This window comes from Pelophylax lessonae (genome assembly GCF_965119305.1).
Source record: "Pelophylax lessonae genome assembly, chromosome: 2".
Taxonomy (NCBI): domain Eukaryota; kingdom Metazoa; phylum Chordata; class Amphibia; order Anura; family Ranidae; genus Pelophylax; species Pelophylax lessonae.
In genome coordinates this window covers 539906776-539927999 of record NC_138769.1, presented here as the reverse complement: position 1 = coordinate 539927999, position 21224 = coordinate 539906776, and the positions used below count along the sequence as shown (strand labels likewise).

The following is a 21224-nucleotide window of genomic DNA, read 5'->3' as shown; positions in this document are numbered from 1 at the left end:
GCCCCACCGAATGGGGGCTGGCCTGCTAGTTAAACGTCTCGCGAAGTCACATACGACCGGGTCTCGGACTGAGTCGCTCCTGGCCGACGGCCCCATATTTTAATGCCAAGGGGTTCTGTTTGGAGCTATGCCTGCCTTTTTCCTGGTATGGTGGGTAGCTGTCCCCCCTCTCCCCCAGGAGGGTTTTGGGGTGGAGGTGGGCCCCTCCTTGGGACTTTCAGACCCCCTCCTTCCCCTCCTTCCCGTCAGGCACCCCCCTCACCCCCCTGGTGAGTTTTTTTGCTGCTCTCATTTGTTTTAGAAAATGAAGAAAGAAAAGAAAAATTTCCTTTTTTTTCTTCTTCTTTCAATTTCTCAAATATTTGTGACAAAAAGTGAGATCTGCAAAATACTCAAAATCCTTTCAGCAAATGGGGGGGGGGGGGGGTGATTGGGTGGTTTGTGCTATCTTGGCATTTCATGGCCTCCAAAATTGTGATAGGTAGTGAGGATTGAAATTAATACTTTACGCCCTAAGAAAGCCTGAAGGCAGATTGGTCCTGTACAGGGTTGAACTGACAAAAAGTCTCCCACATGGGGTATCTCATACTCAGGAGAAGCAGCAGAATGTATTTAGGGTGTAATTCCACATATACCCATGGCATGCGTGGGCACAGGCTCAACATGCCTCTCAGGAAATTCCTTGGGGTTTCTTCTTAATATGAGGAGGAGTGGGGGGGGGGGGTTATTCTGCCCTGACATTTTAGCATTTCAAGAAATGAGATAGGCAGTCAGGAAGTAAAAGCTACGTAAGTTCCAGTATTATACACCATAGCTTGTAAACACTATAACTTTTGCGCAAACCAATAAATATACACTTATTGAGATTTTTTTTTATCAAAGAAATGTAGCTAAATACGTTTTTGCCTAAATGTATGACAAAAATTGAGTATATAGATATTTTTTATAGGAAAAATTAGAAAATGTAATTTTTTTTCTCAAGATTTTCGGCATTTTTTCTCTTAGATCGCAAAAGATAAAAACCACAAATACCTCAAATGATCAAATACCACCAAAATAAAGCTCTATTTGTGGGAAAAAAAGGACAATTTGGATTGCATGACTGTGCAATTACCAGTTAAAGTCTTGCGGTGCCATATTGCAAAAAATTGCCTGATCAGTAAGGGGGTAAAACCTTCCAGTCCAGAAGTGGTTAATATAGCTCCCTAATTCCTGAAATATTTTTTAGGATTCTCCATCTTCCTTTAACTTTGTTACTGGTACCAATGTGTACCATGACAGCTGGGTCCTCCCCAGCCTCACCCAACAATCTGTCCATCTGATCCACGATATGCTGAACTTGAGCTCCTGGTAAACAATATACTGCTTGGCGATTACGGTCTTTGTGACATATCGCCCTATCTGTCCTTCAAATTACTGAGTCCCCTTCCACCATTGTTTCTCTATCCTTTCTTGTAATCTTGTCCTCTTCCTCACTGGAGGAGTTTCTTCCATGGTAGCTAGGGGAGTCAGTCTTCTTCAGCAAAGCCACTCCCTGACTGGTAACCCCATCGTCACACAACCAAGCATGTTTTTTGGCATATGTCAGCCCAGGATTGGCCTCTCTAACGCTTTTCCCTCAACCCTGTGTATGGGTCACCCATCTACCCTGTTCTGGTGTCTGTACCTCCATATCTCCACCCACCTCTGTACTGGCTCCTGCCAGCACTTGATGGGTACAGTCTAAATTCCATTTCAGGTTGACAATACTTTGCAGTGTTGCCAGTTGCTGACACAATGTGCAAGTTCACTATATTGTGAAAAGTATTGTGATGCCTGCCTTTACACGCACATGAACTCGCAGTGTCCGCTCTACTCATCACAAAGGTGTTCTACCAGGTTGAGGTCAGGAGTCTGTGCAGGCCAGTCGAGTTGCTCCACCCCAAACTCACTCATCCATGTCTTTATGGACATTGATCATCTTGGTCATGTTGGAACAGGGAGGAGCCATCCCCATGAAACTGTCCAAAATGTCTTGGTATGCTGACCACTTAAGATTTCCCTTCACAGGAACAAAGGGGCAAAGCCCAACCTCTGAAAAACAACCCCACACCATAATCCCCCCTCCACCAAACAATTTGGACCAGTGCACAAAGCAAGGTCCATAAAGACATGGATGAGCAAGTTTGTGGTGCAGGAACCTGACTGGTCTGCACAGAGTCCTGACCCCAACTGATAGAACACCTTTGGGATGAATTAGAATGGAGACTGCAAACCAGGCCTTCTTGTCCACTTCTGGAAAAATGTGTTAAATATTCCTATGGACACACTCCTAATCCTTGTGGACAGCCTTTGCAGAAGACTTGAAGCTGTTATAGCTGCAAAGGGTGGGCCAAGTCAATATTGAACCTTAAGGACGAAGACTGGGATGCCATTAAAGTTCGTGTGCATCTAAAGACTGGTGTCCCAAAAATTTTGACAATATCGTATATATGGGGTTGATATTCTAAAGGCAAACAGGCTGTTCACTTTGCAATAGAAGTTGCAGTTTGCAAGGGAATATTCCTCAGAGCTTAGTGAATGTTGTGAAATTTCACTTTGCAAAGAATAGCCAATCATGTGCAAGATAAAATGCAGTTTTTTTTTATTTTCCCCTGCATGTAAGCAGCCTATTTGCCTTTAGAATATCAACCCCCAAATGCTTCCACATTGTGTCAGCAACTGGCAACACTGTAAAGCATTGTCAACCTGAAAGAGAGTGATGGTAGCAGAGCTTCACCTCATTCACTAAACTCTGGGGAAAATTCCCTTGCAATGTGAACATTCTATTTGCCTTCATTAAGTCATATTGTGTTAACAGTGGTCTGCTACAAAAGGCTCTGTTGGGTGCTGCGTAGCAATCTTAGAAACTATCAACTCCTTTACTTAGCTCTTGATTCTGGCTGTTATTGATACTTGACAGTTCGAGCCTACATGCTGGCTGCGACCTGACAATCACTGAGTACCTTTGCCATTTTGAACCACTGCTGGGATGAATAGCCGTTGTTTCTGTGTGGTTTTGAATAAAATCTGATTTTCTTTGCTGTCTGTGACCCTATTTGGGCGATATCCCCATTGTCTGTCCATGTGACTCCAGAATGAGCAATAATAAGTACAGGTGTTATCTGGGGAGAGAGGACAAGCAGCAATGATGACTGATTGTTTTTCTTTTGTTGGCCTGTGTCCTCATTGGAAATATTTCCCATATAACACCCTGCCTGTGGAGCAGAATGTGAGAAAAAAACTTCCTTTTGGGTACATAGACATGAGTGATAACTTAATAAATAATATATGATGTTCTGCTTCCCCAAACTAAGCATTGAAAATGTAATCTCAACTGATCTAGCTGTGTTGATATAGCTATAACTTACAATCTCAGCAGTGTTGGCACACAGTGATTCAATCCAAATGCAGATCATAATAAGCTTTAATTGAAATCTTGTGCAAATCTTCACAGAGGAACATCAGATAGATAAAAAAAAAAAATCATAGTATGTCTACCTTCAGCAATTACATGTGCTGAGAACATACACTGAAGGAGGGTGGGACTAGCTATACAGAGCATCTCCTACCTATGGAGTGAGAAAGGACAAAATTATTTAAAGGCAAACAAACAAACAATGGATGTGTGACATGATATATGGAAACAAATATATAATGGCTAACATATATATGGCAATATACAGTAAATTTATGAAAAATCAAAAATTATAATCAAACAAAATCAATATGTCAAATGCAATTTCTTCCAGTTAGAAATGTGCAAAAAATGTTTATTATCGCTCATAGCAATTTTTTATATTGACTCCTGTAAAACCTTCCAGACCTGGATGGAAATGATCATTAGACAGATAGTCTACTAAGATTGTGTGCTTACCATCTACATCTACTTACTGAATCCAAATAGAGCAGATATACAGACGTTATCCAAGTAAATTGCCTTTGAGATGTAGTCCACAATGAGTCAAGTGTAAATAGATGATAACTTAAATAATCAATTTAGTATGTATTGGAAGTACAGCTTAAATAAAAAAAAACAAATCAATAACAAAAAAAAAAAAAGAAACCAAAACCACAAACAGAGCTAATATGAACATTGCATAGAATGCAACACATTTCATCACCACACAGATGATTTTTTTTAAGAGCAGTGCAGTGAAAAATTATCTTCTCCTGGGAAATACAGATATATGTACCAAATTGGCACCCAGGTGTCTGGGGACGCCAAAGATACCACTTTTGGTTCTGAATAAAAAACAGGCCGGAAGTAAAGTTGTGCTGTAGATGGAATCATGTCATTAAAGACATCTACCTTTTTACTTTATTTTTATTTGCATATAAAATCTCAATATAACAAAGTTCCACCAATTTGATTTAAATTCGCAAATTACATAGTTAAATTATGCATCAAAAAGGCACAGAAAAAAAGAAAAATATACATTAAATTTCATATATTTTTTCCCTCCCCACCCTCCCCCTTCCTCCCAGGATTCCTCCCCTTCTTGCCAGCCGTTTCACTCTAGAATGCCTCCCCATGGTAGATATGCTTAATTGTTTAATTCAATATATTTAGTTGATTTTTTAAATTCTTTCCATTTCCCCCATTTTCTTTTCATATTTCTTGGAATCTCCTCTTGTGTATTACATAGGTATTCCATATTATAGTTATTATTTATCTTTTTACACCATTCCTTTATTTTCGGGCTCTCCTTTTCTCTCCACTTTTTTGGTATGGTTCCTTTTGCTGTATTTAGCATGGTTGGGACCAGAGTCATTTTATATTTTTTTAAGGGTATTGTTGTTTTATGAAATAGGCATGCCCATGGATCGTCCGGCACTTTTATTTCGGTGATATCTTCAATCAGTTGTCTTACCTCTAGCCAAAAATCTCTTATTTTGGGACAATCCCAAAATAAATGATAAATTGTACCTATGTTGCCGCAATCCCGCCAGCATTTATCTGTCTTGCCTGGTTGGTATTTATTTATCACTTCTGGGGTGATGTACCACCTATATAGACATTTATAGTTTAATTCTGTAGTACTAACATCTATGGCTGTGGATCCAGCCATCCCTAGTACAGTCCCAAGCTCCTGTCCTTGCAAATGTGTTCCTATTTCTTTCTCCCATTTTCCTATATATGGAGGTTTTTCCATACTGTGCCATTCCGTCAGCATTTTGTAAATCTGAGACACTCCATGCCTTTGCATGGGAGAGTAACTCAGTTTCTCGATATTGTTAAGATTTTTTTCCGACCTAATCGGCTGTGGTAATGAGCTGACAAAATGTTTCAGCTGGAGATATCTCCAATTATCTATTTTTATATTATTATTTTCTTGTTTTAATTTCTGAAGTGTTTTTATGTGCCCTTTGTGTAAAATATCTTTTAATTGAGTGTTCCCTATCCAATTTCCTCCCTGTTCTTCCTCCCCGGGTGGGAAGTATTTAGTGCCATTTAATGCTATCATTGGTGAGTTGTATTCCCATTTCAGTTGTTTATTTATTCCATCCCATATTTTATAAACTACCTTTGTCAATTCATGTGCTCCCTGTGTTTCCCTATATTTTGGTGGAATCCAAATTGTTTTGTGTAACTGATTATTATTTTGTGTACATTCTATCTCTACCCATCTTTTTTCTCTCCTTTCTATTTTTGTCCAATCCACCATTCGTGAAATGATTACCGCCTTATAGTACCTCTCTATGTCTGGGGTGGCTAATCCTCCCTGTGCTTTGCTTCTTGTCAGGGTCTTGTACTGTACTCTGGGTTTTTTCCACTGCCATATATACTTTGTCAGTAAGGTTCTAATTACCCTAAAAAAGATTGCGGGGATGTTTATTGGCAATAAAGACAAGGTATATAAGATTTTTGGCAAGATAAACATCTTAACAACATTGTTTCTTCCAATCCATGAGATTTGACCATTTGATTTCTTTCTTATTTCTGTTTTTATTTCGTTTAGTAACGGTATATAATTCGCTTGGTATAATTTTTCAGTTTGAGGTGTTAAATATATCCCTAAGTATTTTAATTTTTCTTTTGTCCACGTATATGGGAAGTGTGTTTTTATACTTTGTTCTTCCTGAGTATTTAACCTTATATTCAGAATCTCTGATTTTATTGGATTTATTTTAAAGTTTGACAACTTTCCATAATCTTTTAGCTCCTTTTGAATATTTGGGAGAGTAATCCTTGGATTTGTGACAATGAATAGCAAGTCGTCAGCGTATGCTGCTACTTTGTGTTCTTCTTGATTTACCTTCACTCCTTTTATGTCTACATTTTGTCTAATTTTTGCCAGTAATGGTTCCAGGGTTAACACGAACAATAGGGGTGACAGGGGACACCCCTGTCTTGTCCCATTACTCATTCCAAATTTCTCTGATAAGCTTCCGTTTATTTTTATTTTTGCTGTGGGGTTGTTATATAATGCTTCTATCCATTGCCTCATTCTTAGCCCAATCCCTAAGCTTTTTATGGTTTCTTTCATGAAGTCCCAATCTACCCTATCAAAAGCCTTTTCGGCATCAATTGATAATAGGATGGAGGGGGCCTCATGTTTTGTTGTTTTTTGTAGAAGTAGCAAGGTGCGTATAACATTATCCTTACCTTCTCGACCTGGGACGAATCCTGTCTGGTCCGGATGGATCCACATTTTTAATAAATCTTTTAATCTCGTTGCCAAAATTTTCGGGAAATAATTTTGTATCTGTGTTTAACAACGCGATTGGCCTATAACTAGAGCATAGGGTTTGATCTTTCCCTTCTTTCGGTATGACCGTTATATATGCCATTAGAGATTCTTCTCTTAGTTCTTCCTTCCCTATTTTATTCAGATATTCTTGCATTTTTGGTATTAATATTTCTTTAAATCTTTTATAGTACTTTATTGTGTATCCATCCGGACCTGGACTCTTTCCATTTTGAGTGGTTTTTAATGCTTCTCTTATTTCATTTTCAGTAATTGGCGCTTCGAGAAGTTCCAATTTATCTTCTGGGATCTTGGGCAGGTTTGCTTCCTCAATATATTTTTGGATATTTATTATTCTTTCCTGCCTTGTTTTTGAGGTTTCTTCCTTCCGGACGTTATATAACGTACTATAGAAGGCATGGAACGCTTTAGCTATTTCTGTAGTTGGGTTTACTGTTTCATTTTTACTGTTTTTAATTTTTTCTATATAATTTTTTGATTTTTTCTTCCTCAGTAATCTTGCTAGGGATTTCCCTGGTTTATTTCCAAAGTTGTATCTGTATCTAGCTATCTTATTGAAGTAATTTCTAGATTCTTCTTCCAATAGATCTTTTAATTCATCTCTTTTAATTATAAGGTTTTCCTCTATTTCTTTTTTAAATTCTTTTTTATGTTTTTGTTCTAGATCATATATTTCTCTTATGAGTGTATTGATTTGATTGGATCTCTCTTTCTTTTTTTTTGAGGCACTGGCTATTAATATTCCTCGGATGTACGCTTTGTGTGCTTCCCAGAGTGTAGCGGATGATATTTCTGGCGTGTCGTTCTTTTGAAAGTATAACTCTAGTTCTTTTTCTAGTCTGTTTCCTATTTCTTCATCTAGAATTAGTTCTTCATTTAACCTCCATGTTCCCATACTTTTGTGGTGTGTCGGTGTCTTGATTGTTAGGGTTAGGGGGGCATGGTCTGACAGTGTGATTGTACCTATTTCTGTAGTTTCTATAAATTCCAACAGGCGATGGTCAATAAAAAAGTAATCCAGTCTTGAGTACATCGAGTGTATTGAGGAGTAGTAAGTATAGTCTCTTTTTTTTGGATGTTGAACCCTCCATGCATCTACTAATTGGCTCTGGTGTAACTTTACCCTTATTTTCCTCAGTTTTTGGTCTCCTAGCGTCCTTACTCCCGATGTACTGTCGACGTTTGGATCTAAACAAAAATTTATATCTCCTGCCATTATCAGGTAGCCTTTTTTAAAGCTCTCTAGGTCGTACAGGATTCTCCCCAGATATTCACTTGGTTTTTTGTTTGGGTTATAGATATTAGCCAATGTCAGCTCCATCCCCCTTATTTGTCCCTTAAGAAAAATGTATCGACCATTCGAGTCTGTTTTCATTTCTTCTAAGGAGAATTCTGTATTTCCAGCTATTCCTATTGCTACTCCTCTTGCACGTTCTATTGGTGAGTCTCCGTAATACCATTTAGGAAAGTGTTTAGAGAAAAGTTTTAAATTCGAGTGGAGAGAGATGTGCGTTTCCTGTAGAAAAGCAATATTTGCTGCTTCTCTCCTCAGCTCTTCCAATATTTTATACCTTTTTGTATGGGAGTTTAATCCTCTTACATTGTACGTTATTATTTTTAGTTGTTCATCTTTCATTTTTTTTTCCTCCTACTTGATCCAGTTCCTCCTCGAACACGGGGGCACCGGATCGGTTTAAATTCGACTGACAACATACTACCAATGTTGTTAGTCTGGCAGGCTTTTAAAATTTCTTTTCTTTTTTGGCAAAGGAGAGTTTCACTATCCCTACCCTTCCCCCCCTCTCTCACCCTCCCCCCCCCCCTCCCCTCCCCCCCACCTCCGTCCCCTTCCGTCTCATGATGATATTTTTCTGATCAATTTTTGATCTTAGGGTATTTAGTTGTTTCTTTGGGTCATTCTCCCTGATACCCATTCCTTTGGGGTGATGCTCTAGTGGGTTAGCACGATATACCTCCCTCCTCAATTGGAAGGACGTTCCGGCTTTGGGGTGGGGCTATCCTGCTTCCTTTGTATAGCTTACCTCCCTTCCCCTCCCTCTCCCTCCCTCCTCCCCCCGCCCCCCGACCCCCCCTCCCCCAGTCCCCCCGCACAGTTCACATCTGTAAGAGAGGCCACTCCACGCAAAGCAGGAGAGGGGAGAAAAAAAAAAAAAAAGGGGGGGGGGGTTCTCTCCCGATTTGCATTATTTGGGCAGTATTTCCACATATTTTATCTTTTGTTTTTTCTAGCTAATGTCCATTGCTGTTCTTCCGTCTGTGAGTTTCTTCCTAGTTCATCTTCCCTGTCGCCTTCATACCATCCAGGCAGGTTTGGTTCCTGTATATCAAGTTTTTTGCAAAATTCTTGAGTTTCCTCTGGAAAAGTGAGTTTTGCTGATCGCCCATCTCTTTTTCCTATTAAACTGGCTGGAAACCCCCAATTATATCTGATTCCTTGTTTTTGCATCTCTTCTGTCAAGGGTTTTAAAATTCTTCTCCTCCTCAGTGTTTCCGGTGCCAGATCTGTAAATATCTGTATCTTGTCATTTTCTGTATTTACTGCATTTAATAATGATTAATTCTTCTTTAGGTTTTCCCATATTTTTGCTTTATCTGTGTAGTTTTGAAACCTGATTATCACATCTCTAGGTGATTCTGCTGGGGCTCCTGTCGGTTTTCTTATGCGATGGACTCTGTCGATCAGCAATTGGTCTTCTTCCCTTCTGCCTAATACTGGGTTTAGGATTTTTTGAAGTTTTTCTCCTAAATTTTCTTCCTGTGTTGTATCTCTTAATCCTCGGATCCTCAAATTTTTTCGTCTAGCTCTATTCTCTTGATCCTCTAGTTTGTAAGCTAGATCTCTGGCTTTTTTCTTGGTCTCATTTATTTCCTTTCTCATTCCCTGTATTATTTTTCTTTGGTCCTCTTGTTTTTTTTCTAGTTCTTCTACCCGTCCCAGGGCGTGTCCCAGGTCCATCTGGACCCGCCCTAGGTCGGTTTGGATTTTAACCAATTCGATTTTTAAAGATTTTTCCAATCCTGCGAACATTTCTCGCATTTCACCTTTTGTGGGGGCGTGTTCTTTTGTTTCTCCCCGCTCTTCCTCTTCTTCCTCGTCGTTTTCAATCCTTATGCTTAATTCTGAATTTGCTGGACTGATTGGTGATTTAGCTACTTCAGCTTTTTGATTTTTCTCTACTTTCTTCTTGTCTGTTCCTTGTTGTTTTCCCTGGGATGTTTTTTCTAAGGCATTTTCTTGTGTCATAAATTTCCTTATTGTGTTAGGGCTTGAGGACACCCTTGGTGATTTTGCAATGGCTCCTCCTCTTGTGGATTTACCCCTCATTATGTAGAGAGTTGTTCCGCGGTTCCTATATAAAGTCTCGCAGCCTCCTATGATGGTGCTCCGAAATTAGGTATACCGTATTGATAATCAGAAAAAGATTTTGTCTGCCTTCAAGCCAAAGGGAAACACAGACAAGCCGGGTAGCCTCTATTTTGAATCAATGTTCACAGGCGGCTATAGAGGTATGAGGCATGGGGCACTTCCAGCCTCCCACCTCCCTACTCAGGTCCTTATACAGGCTAGGGTGAATCTCGTCCTTAAATGTTTAAGAAGTGGGAGAGAGAAAAAACAATAGAGCGAGGGAGAAACTCAGGCTGTATGTCATAACAAGGTGTTTGGGTAATGTCAGGTATTATTTCACAGAGAAAGTGTTAATCATTTTATATATTTTATATAACCCCAAGGTCTTTATTTATACCTGTGATCTTCTTATGAATCTCTGTGTAAGGTTGCTGAGGAACCATGGGGAATAAACATGAGCTGATTTGGGGTATTGAAAGACTATTGTGGCTGTTAATCCAATAAGAAACACTTTATATGAGGTTGCTGGATTAAACAGGGAGCAGCTAAATCAGTCTCAGGTGTGCTGACATTGATATTTTACCATACTGCTTTGTTGTATGTCTCTAGGAAGTCTTTATAAGTCCTTCTAATAAACAGTAAAATGACAGTAGGTATGATATAGAAAGAGGGTTTACTCCTCTGTGACTCACGGTTTTGTAGACTGTCCCTTTTTAAAAGTTTCCTTTTTTTTTTTTTTTTCCCTTCCCGTTCGTCTTTAGACTGTGTACTCTCCTGTCTCCTTAACTTCCAGCCCTCAGGCATCAGGACATCAGCATCTCCAGATGGATGGGCTCAGATGGACCTGGCAGCTCTCTTGGGGTCCGCTCCCTCGGGACCTGCTCGCCTACGGACGTTTACCGACCAAGTCCGGTCCCCCGCGCTGGCGGATTAGCAAGGAGGTCTCTCCTGTCGCCGCTATGGCTGCTCACCTGCGTTCCCGTGCAGGAGACAGGGCTCTCCAGCGCCGACTCCGCGTGCTGTAGGCGTGCAGGACTCCTCCGAGTGTTGGTGCTGCTTGGAGTCGTAGCTACAGACTATGGAGGGAGACGTCAGGGAGGGTGGGGGGGGGTCAGCAAGGTTCACCGCTCGCAGTGCCCGCGCTCATCCCCGGGAGCTTAGGCATCCAGAGTCTGGCCGGAGGTGGGTCGGGAGCGGTCAGGATCCTTGGTGCCTCTATTCAGCAGGAGATAGCCCTCTCCCCCTCCGTCCTACGTGTGTGCCGATAGGCTCCTCCCCCTCATGACGGCCCCGTCCCGCCTGTCGAAGCAGTTCTTCTAAAGACATCTATGTCTGGAATAAAAATCAGAAGTGACACCATGTCGAAAAACCGTCATCAACATGTCCCCCTAAAAGGGGTCTGGGTCAAGGACAAAGACTGTAAGTGATACCAAACTGGAAAGACAGAAAGATATCACAGTCACAGCATTTAAACTGTAAGTAGCATCTAGTAAATCAAAAAAGTATGTTTTCTTAACCAGTTGCCGACCGCCGCACGACTATATACTGCGGCGGTCAGCCCCGGCCAGGCAGAGTGACGTATGGATACGTCACTCGCCTGTAACTGACTTGCGAGCCAATTGCGGGCGGGCGCGCGCCCGCCGCGGCTCGTTCACAGACAAGTCAGTGCGTGTGACTGGCGGACCCGATGTCCGCCGGTCACACTACGATCGCTCCGGTGAAGGGAGATAGGCGGAGCGGCTTATGTAAACAAGCCGCCCGTCATTCTCCCTGGTGTAAAAATGAAGATCAGACGGTTCTACTATGTAGGACCGTTGATCTTTTTTTTTTACACCAATAGCAATGTCCCTGCACAGTTAGAAACACGCAGGGTCATTTTTGCAGTAACAGTGCATATATATAGCACTGATTACTGCAGTAATGTCACTGGTACCCCCAAAAGTGTCAAAAATGTCAGTCAAGGGTCCGATCTGTCCGCCGCAATGTCGCAGTACCGCAAAAAAAAAAAACGCAGATCGCCGCCATTACTCGTTAAAAAAAAAAACACCAAAAATGACAAAAATCTTTCCCTTTGTTAGTAAACGCGATAACTTTTGCGCAAACCAATCAAAATACGCTTTTTGCGATTTTTTTTACCAAACATATGTAGCGTAAAACAATTTGGCCGAAAATGTTAAAAAATTTTGATTTTTACATTTTTTTGGGGGGAATTTCATATAAAAAAAAGGTAAAAAATATTGTTATTTTTGCAAAAATTACGCTCTTTTTTTGTTTATAGCGCATGATCAAAAAATCGCACAGGTGATCAAATACCACCAAAAGAAAGCTCTGTTTGTGGGAAAAAAAAGGACGTGAAATTCGTTTAGGTACAGCGTCGCACGACCGCGCAATTGTCCGTCAAAGTCACGCAGTAAAAAATCGCAAAAAACCCCCTGGTCTTTTAGCAGCCAAATCCTCCAGGGCTTAAGTGGTTAAAAAGAGACTTCTCAACTTAAATATAAAAATATATACCTCATCAAAGGAAAAAAAAATACATAAATAAAATTATTGCATTTTAAATAATTAAAGATAGGGGGAATTTACAAAAATAGACAAAATGAAAAAAGTACCGGTAATTATAACTTGTTGCAACATTAGATTTCAATCTATATATCCATTTGCTAAGTGGAAAGAAAACCAAAAGTATATTGAGAAAAAAAGAAAACAAATGCAGCCTCCACAATAAATGCTTCTAATTTGCAATATATTACATTTTTGGTTTTAGGTCATTTAATCTTGATGTTGATGTTCTAGTTGAGCACAACACATTATGTGTGAGATGACCAAGACTACTGGAGGATATTGTACTTAAATTAAGTTTTTATTTCAATGATATATTTTTCTGTGGTGTTCATATTTTTTATTTTATGTATTCTTTTTCCAATGTATTATCCATCAATGTTCTTCTTTGTGCTAAGAGGAATTGTATGATCATGCAATGCAGTGCAAGCAGCTTAGGAGTAGATACTGTGTTGCCCCCTACATTTTTAAATAATCTTTGGGTAATGCTTCCTTTGAACCTCATCTTTGCTGGGCAGTCTGAGCCTGACTTAACTTGATGGAAACAATTTTATTTTCTGAAAAACTGGAAAAAGTTTCCTTTTGAACTTGACAAAGAACTGCATTAATATCAAGCTTCATGTGTTCCCTATATCCTTCTCGTTTCATCTCTTGTACTGAAAATGGTAACTATAGCAACAGAGTTTATTTTATCATCCTTAAAAAAACCATGGCTGTTAGCTTCTTATAGATTGTACTGTTGCACTTGCCAATTAAGGCACACATAATTATTTTTTAGTTTATTAATGTAATAATCTGACATTCTACAACATAAAAAAAAAACAACGAGCTAATCATACCATGATGAGCTTCATAACGAGCTTCAGGAGTAATGGCCTTACTAAAGTCTTACAAACGCATGTAAAAATATAGAGCTGATTGGGTGGACATTAGTTTATACTATCAGGATTTTTTGGATAAAAAAAAAAGAAAACCTCGAAACAAAACCGTTACAAATAGAAAAGGAACATGAAAACTCTATGCAGACAATGTCACTGGAGGGAACTGAACCGAAGATATCTGGAGCTATTTGTGGACTGTTTCAATATTTATGAGAATTACACTGATCAGTAATCATTTATGATGTCAGACATGTCAGGTCCAATACACAAAACATAAATATATCCCATGCTGTCATTCTTACTTGTGTGTGTTCCATTGGGAAACTGGTGGTTACCCATATGTCCTTTTTACTAAATCACAAGCTGTATAGAGCTAACTCTACAAAAACAGTGTCTTTTTTATCATCCCATTTTCAAGCTTTAGAACAATTAGCACATTCAATGAAGAATGAAGAGTTTTTCTCCCGAATGATGCAACTTTCTTTTGTAAAAAAATGAATTGTGTATATGATGTAGCAGTAGTGTTGATCAAATGCTGTATATCCCAATGCCCACACCAAAGAGCGAACAGAGCCAGGCTTAGCACCTGGTCATGTTTGCTATCTGCAGTTAGCAGTATGTTACAGCATGTATTATTGTATAGATTAATTTGACTCTGTCAGCTATTTTATAGCAGAATACAGGTAGATATCTAGTATTTTACATCAGTACCTAAGTGAATCCCTTAACAATTTAGATTTAAAAAAGGAAAGAGTATAATTTGTGAGTCTTTAGTTCATTGTCTCTCTGATTGGTAAAATAAATGGTTCCATTTTCCCCCAAATTACCTCTTAATTTGTCACAATTTATTCCAATGATAAAATAGAACATTAGATGATAGAATCAGGAGAAATAGATGTAATTAGGTTAACCACTTAAGGGCCGCCCTATAGCAGTTTTTACTGGTACAGGATGGCACCGTTTATATACGTATCCAGCTCTTCCAGGTAGGGGGTGCGCATGTCTCCAGCAGAGAGGCAGAACGACGGTCTGCCTATGTAAACAAGGTAGATCTCTGTTATGTCAGTAGGGAAGGCATGGATCCTGTGTTCCTGCTAAGCAGGGACATGGATCAATGCCTTCCCCTAGTTAAAGCAGATTGCCCTGTACACAAACAAACTAGCTAGGCACACAGTTAACCCTTTGATCGCCCCTAATATTAACCCCTTCCCAGCCAGTGTCAGTACAGTGACAGTGCATTTTAGCACTGATCACTGTATTAGTGTCAGTGATCCCCAAAAAGTGTCAAAAGTGTCAGTATCCGCTGCAAAATCGCCCGCTTTTAGTTGTTGATCGCCACTATTGCTAGTAAAATTAATAAATAAAAATATTGCATAGATTCTAGGCGCTATAATTTTTGTGCAAACCAATCAATATGCGCTTGTTGGGATTTTTTTTACCATAAATATACAGCAAACAGCATATTGGCCTACATTTATAAAGATATTCAATTTTTTTTTATTTTTTATTGGATAGGTTCCATAGCAGAAAGTAAAAAAAAATATATTTTTTTTTTCACAATTGTCGGCCTTTTTTTCTTTACAGCACAAACAATAAAAAATGCAGAGGGGATTAAATACCACCAAAAGAAAGCTCTGTGGGACAAAAAGGACATATATTTCATTTGGATAAGTTGTCGCATGACTGTACAATTGTCAGTTAAAGTAATGCAGTGCCATATTACAAAAAATGGCCTGGTCATGAAGGGGGGAAAATCTTCTGGCAGTCAAGTGGTTAAAGCGGAACTCCAGGAATTCAGCTACTTTGTAAAAACTGCATACATACCATGAGTTAAGTCTAACAAGGTGCCTGCCACCTCGTAGATTTATCTCTATTATTTACATCTGATAGATTTATTGTGCTCCAAGAAGATAATGCGTGGAGCTCTGGCACTGCTTGCTGTAGTCTTTAAGAGCAGAGTCACTGGAGCTGTTATGATCACCCCTCCCCTACTGCTGCCCATTCACAGAAGCCTGTGAACTCATTCACAAAGTACAAAGTCTTCTGTGAATGGGCAGAAGTAGGGGATGGGTGAACATAATGTGTCACATATAAGTAATAGAGGTCCCGGAGGTGAGATGCATCTAGACTAGACTTGTATGTCTCTTTGAGGTAAGTTCCTTCACCTGGTTTCCTCCTTTATAAATGATGGAGCTTGCCTGTTTTCAAGTGCAAAGAAAATGATAAAAATTGCCATGAGTGTTAGAAAACTAGATGTTTATAGTTTTTTTTTTTTTTTTTACCTCTCTTAAAATGTGGATAAAAATAACAGTAAGGTTTCCCAGGGCAGCTTTAAAATAGTGTGTGTCAAAATGTTTTTTGATTTAAAAACTCGTTAAATAATGTTGACTGTTATAAAAATGCCCCTGTAGGTTATAACATACTAGTAGTTAGGCACATTCAACTTGAATTATTCTGTCATGCTGAAGATATTTTGTCGCTCATACTACTAGTAGTTTTACTACTACTATATCTTTTGGTAATATTTTTCATTCATATGTAAGAATAATTTTCAAGTGTCCCTGATATATAACCACTACATTTGTTGTAACCGTACATTTTTTTTTGTTTTTACAGGTCAATTTTTCCCATTCATTCTTCTTTTAGAATCATTGCTTTGGCAGAGCCACCAGTGATTGGCAGCAGTACTCAGCAATGGCTGGGTCCCGAACTTCTCACTATGTTTCTGTATCATATGGTTAAGCCATCCACCAGAAAAGAGCAGATTCAGATAATGAAGGGAATGGTAAGAACTCTGTGATCTTTCTTAATATTTCATGTACTAATTGCATTGTTAGAAAATTAAATTGTCATTTTTAATTGATTCAGAGCTCACATAGCCTCTCTGTAATGATCTTTCTTTCGTCATTTTTGTAATAGGCCCAAAAAAATATGTCAAAATAAGATTTGTGTGGCTTAATTAGATGTTTTATTTTTTATCTTCTATTGAAGATGTGAGCATAGTTCTTGGTGGGTATTAATGTTTAAAGTAGTTACAGATTTTTAAAACTTATTATAGTCATACCTGTAATATACTTTTGCTTACTTAGACTACATTTTAAAATAATATATCTGTATTTGTTTCTTGATTCATGAAGTTCTTCCTACATTAACTCAATTTTTAAGGTGTTTATTTTTTATTGTAAATACAATTTGTGTGTTCCTTTTATTGCTGTACTGTTACTTAGTGGTGATTCTTTACATTTTCTTAACCACTTAAGGACCGCCCGCCGCAGTAATACTGTGACAGGGTGGCCCTCCTGCGTAAGGCGGGCCTGCAGCTAGGGGGCGAGCGCTCCCGCCCCCACTCGGCAGCCGGGACTCTGAGGCATGGGGCAGGCGGCTCCGATTGCTGCCTGACACCCACGATCATTCCCGGCAGAGAGAGAAGGACGGGCAGCTGTTGTAAACACAGCTGACCATTCTTCTCTCTGAAATTATCACATAGCGCCTGTGATCCTTCTATATAGGAACACAGGTCTCTGTGATCATTTCACAAGCTACGCCCCCATATAGTTAGAAACACTCCCTAAGCTCACATTTAACCCTTTGATCACCCAAAGTGTTTACTCCTTCCCTGCCAGTGTCATTATTACAGTAACAGTGCATATTTTTAGCACTGATTACTGTAGTAATGTCACTGGGCCCCCCCAAAAGTGTCAAAAAGGTCAGTTAGGATTCCGATCTGTCCGCCGCAATGTCGCAGTCCCGCGAAAAATCGCAGATTGGCGCCATTACTAGCAAAAAAAAAAAAAAAACAATAAAAATGACATAAATCTTTCCCCGTAGTTAGTAGACGCAAAAACGTTTGCGCAAACCAATCAAAATACGCTTTTTGCATTTTTTTTAACCAAAAATAAGTAGCAGAAAACAAATTGGCCTAAAATGTTAAAACATTTTGATTACTTAAATTTTTTTTTGCAATGTTCTATAGCAGATAGTGAAAAATATTATTTTTTCTCAGAATTGTTGCTCTTTTTTTGTTTATAGCGCAAATAATCAAAATCACAATTGTGATCCAATACCACCAAAAGAAAGCTCTATTTGTGGGAAAAAAAAGGACATCAATTTTATTTGGGTACAGCGTCGCAAGACCATGCAATTGTCCGTTAAAATAATGCAGTGCCGAATCGCAAAATATGGCCTGGTCATTAAGGGGGAAAATCTTCCGGTCCAGAAGTGCTTAATATACCTATATCAAATTAGTAGCTATGGTACAAGTAACTATGAGTATAGATGTAACCAGCGCATTTTTTCAGCTGGAACTTGGTGGAACTCAGTTCCACCACCTCTGACTTAGGCCCTCTGCTCCCTGCTCACCATTATCACTTGCAAACACAAAAGAATGGCTTCTGTGTTTACAAGTGGCAGCTTGTTTCCCAACGGCTCCCACAGATCTGAGTGGCTTACTACTGAGTGTAAGATGGGGACCAGGGAGATGAAGGCGCCCGGGCACAGTGTGGATGTCTACACCCCTACTGGATGATCTCCCTGCAAATGAGAATGGCAGAGATCATCCAGCTTAATAAAGGAATAAAAGTAAGACATGTGGAAGATGGTGGAGCTTTAAAGGAGGGGGAGAAGATGGGGGCAGTGGAGAAGAGGAGGGTGGGGGGGGGGGGCTGTTGCGATCAGAGGTCAAAACTGAAGAGGTGTAAAAGTGAGATGTGGATGTGGGGTGTAGGGGTAAGCATCTGTGGAAGAAGGCTAAACTCTGCACTCTGTGGACAGATCGGACCCCTGACTGACATTTTTGACACTTTTGGGGGGACCAGTGACATTGCTACAGTAATCAGTGCTAACATTATGCACTATTACTGTAATAATGACACTGGCAGGGAAGGGGTTAACATTGTGGGTGATTAAGGGGTTAAATGTGAGCCTAGTGTAGTGATTCTAACTGGGGGGGCGTGGCTTGTGGAATGACCATAGAGACCTGTAATCCTATATAAAAGGATCACAGGTGCTCTGTGATCATTCCAGGGAGAAGAATGGCCAGCTGTGTTTACAACAGCTGACCATTCTTCTCTCTCAGGGGGGAACGATTGAGGGTGTCAGACGGCAATCAGAGCCACCTGCAGGCTGTATCAGGTTAAGTGCGCTCGCCCCCTAGCTTCCTCCTCGTGACCGCCATACAGTTACGGGGATTCGCGCAGGAGCGGCTGCCTGCTGCAGTACATCTGCGGCGGGAGGTCGTAAAGAGGTTAAGATCCAGTCACTGTTAGTAAAATTTGGCCACACCCACTTTTCAATGCGGTTTGGAGGGTGTGTGTGGGTGTGTGGGTGTGTGTGTGTGTGGGGGGGGGGGGGGGGGGGTTGTGTTGGTCGTGGTTAAGTTCCTGCACCTATTTTCTGAGAAAAAAAGCCCTGGATGTAACTATATAGTAAACTAAGTACTGATCACAACCCTTATGCCCAAGTGATGAGTTACATTTTATGATGTTAGGTGGGGAAACAGATGTTGCATTGAAGTGGTGAGGTACTATTGTAGGGTATAGTTTTGGGGTGGGATAATTGATCTCAGCAGCAAAATGATGCTGTATTGCGGGGTTTCACTTCGGAGGAAACTGAGTAAGGATCTTTACTTAGTCAAAGGCTGAGCAAACTGTGAGTGGTTTACACATCATTATAGGAGGAAAGGCTGTAATTTATAGCAGCTTTCTTAGCTTGGTGCAGCATTGGGGCTGAGTAGGGGTTACTCTTCAGATGGGATTGTCATTGACCCCAGAAGTGTGAAGTCATCCACCCTCAGTTCACTCCCCTTAACCCTCTCTGCTCACCCATTCAACCCAATTTTTAATTTAAAGTCTTCTTAACCCCCCCACCCCCTGAACTGTCCACCCATCTTTTACATAAAGATGATCATATTTTCACGCAAGAAAGAGTAGAAATGTTCTGGCGCATAAGGGGTTAATGCCCAGCAAGCATGCAATTGAATATAAAAAGCACTTAGGATAAAAACAGGTGGCCAAACAAGTCTGTATAGCTCAATAGTTGATGTATGTAGGAAACGGTAACAATATGCATTGGCGGCTGCTATCCTCAAAGATTAAGCCAACTCTGTAAAGAAATCAAAGAAAGAAATGGGGGGGGGGGGGAAGCGCCACCTAAGTGCAGTATTGTAAAAGCTGGTATATTGCATAAGATAAAAAACATTCACAAGATGGAATGGAAAGTAAAAACATTTTAAGGATTTTAAACTCACTCAAATAATTCTATGCGTACAGTGTTCAGAAATAAAATATTAAAATAATTGCACAAATAAGGTAAATAAAGCATGTCTAACCTTTTATGCTCTCTAAAGAAACTTGAAGCTCAGCTCAGCTCAGCCCAGCCTTGGTAATCCACTGATATCTCTGGTTTTCTAAAATCGTATTAGTGTTGTTTCCATTTAGTCACAGGCCTTAAATGGTGGATCTACACCGTTCAAAAAAATTAAAGGAATGCTTTGAAAACACATCAGATCTCAATAGGGAAAAATATTATGCTGTAAATCTATACTGATATGGACTGGGTAATGCGTTAGGAACGAAAGGATGCCACACGGTTTGATGGAAATGAAAGTGATCAATCTACAGAGGGCTGAATTTAACCACTTAAGCCCCGGAAGATTTTACCCCCTTCCTGACCAGGGGGTATTTTGCGATTCGGCACTGCGTGAATTTAACAGACAATTGCGCGGTCGTGCGATGCTGTACCCAAATTAATTTGACGTCCTTTTTTTTCCCACAAACAGAGCTTTCTTTTGGTGGTATTTGATCACCTGTGCGATCTTTTGATCATGTGCTATAAACAAAAAAGAGCGACAATTTTGCAAAAATAACAATATTTTTCACATTTTCTATATGAAATCCCCCCCCCCCCCCCCCCAAAAATGTAAAAGTCAAAATTTTTTAACATTTTAGGCCAATTTGTTTTCTGCTACTTATGTTTGGTAAAAAAAATCGCAAAAAGCGTATTTTGATTGGTTTGCGCAAAAGTTATTGCGTTTACTAACTAAGGGAAAGATTTTTGTCATTTTTATTGTTTTTTTTTTTTTATTTAATGAGTAATGGCTGCGATCTGCGATTTTTTTTGCAGGACTGCGACATTGCGGCGGACAGATCGGACCCTTGACTGACATTTTTGACACTTTTGGGGGTACCAGTGACATTACTACAGCAATCAGTGCTATACATATGCACTGTTACTGTAAAAATGACACTGGGAGGGAAGGGGTTAACTTTATTGTAGAGGGAGGGGTTAAGTGTGTCCCTAGGGGCGTGTTTCTTACTGTCTTTGGATGTGGCTCTGTGTGATTACACAGGGGAGACTGACAGGCGGCTTTGTTTACATTAGCCGCCTGCCTTTCTCCCTCTCCACCCGACGATCGCGAGTGACCGGCGGACATCGGGTCTGCCGGTCACATGGCCGGCTTCTTCGGGTACGAGCGGGGGCGGGAGCGCGCCTACGGCGGTGCGCGCTCGCCCCCTATTCGCTCCCAGGCTAGTGACGTACTGGTACGTCACTTTGCCTGGGAGGGGCTGACCGCCGCCGTATATAGTTGGGCGGCGGTCGGCAAGTGGTTAAAGACACCCTGAAAATCTAAGTGAAAAAATGATGCAGCAAGCTAGTCCATTTTGCTGTAACTGAATTGCAGCAACTAGA

The 21224-nt window shown here is 40.1% G+C and overlaps 1 protein-coding gene across 1 annotated transcript in view; it reads left to right on the top strand.

Moving 5' to 3' along the window:
- VWA8 (von Willebrand factor A domain containing 8) overlaps positions 1 to 21224 on the top strand; it is a 668510-nt gene that overhangs the window by 215768 nt on the left and 431518 nt on the right. The window contains exon 16 of the mRNA XM_082247613.1: positions 16155 to 16323. Coding sequence (XP_082103739.1) covers positions 16155 to 16323 — 169 coding nt within the window. The remainder of the gene's footprint in view (positions 1 to 16154; positions 16324 to 21224) is intronic.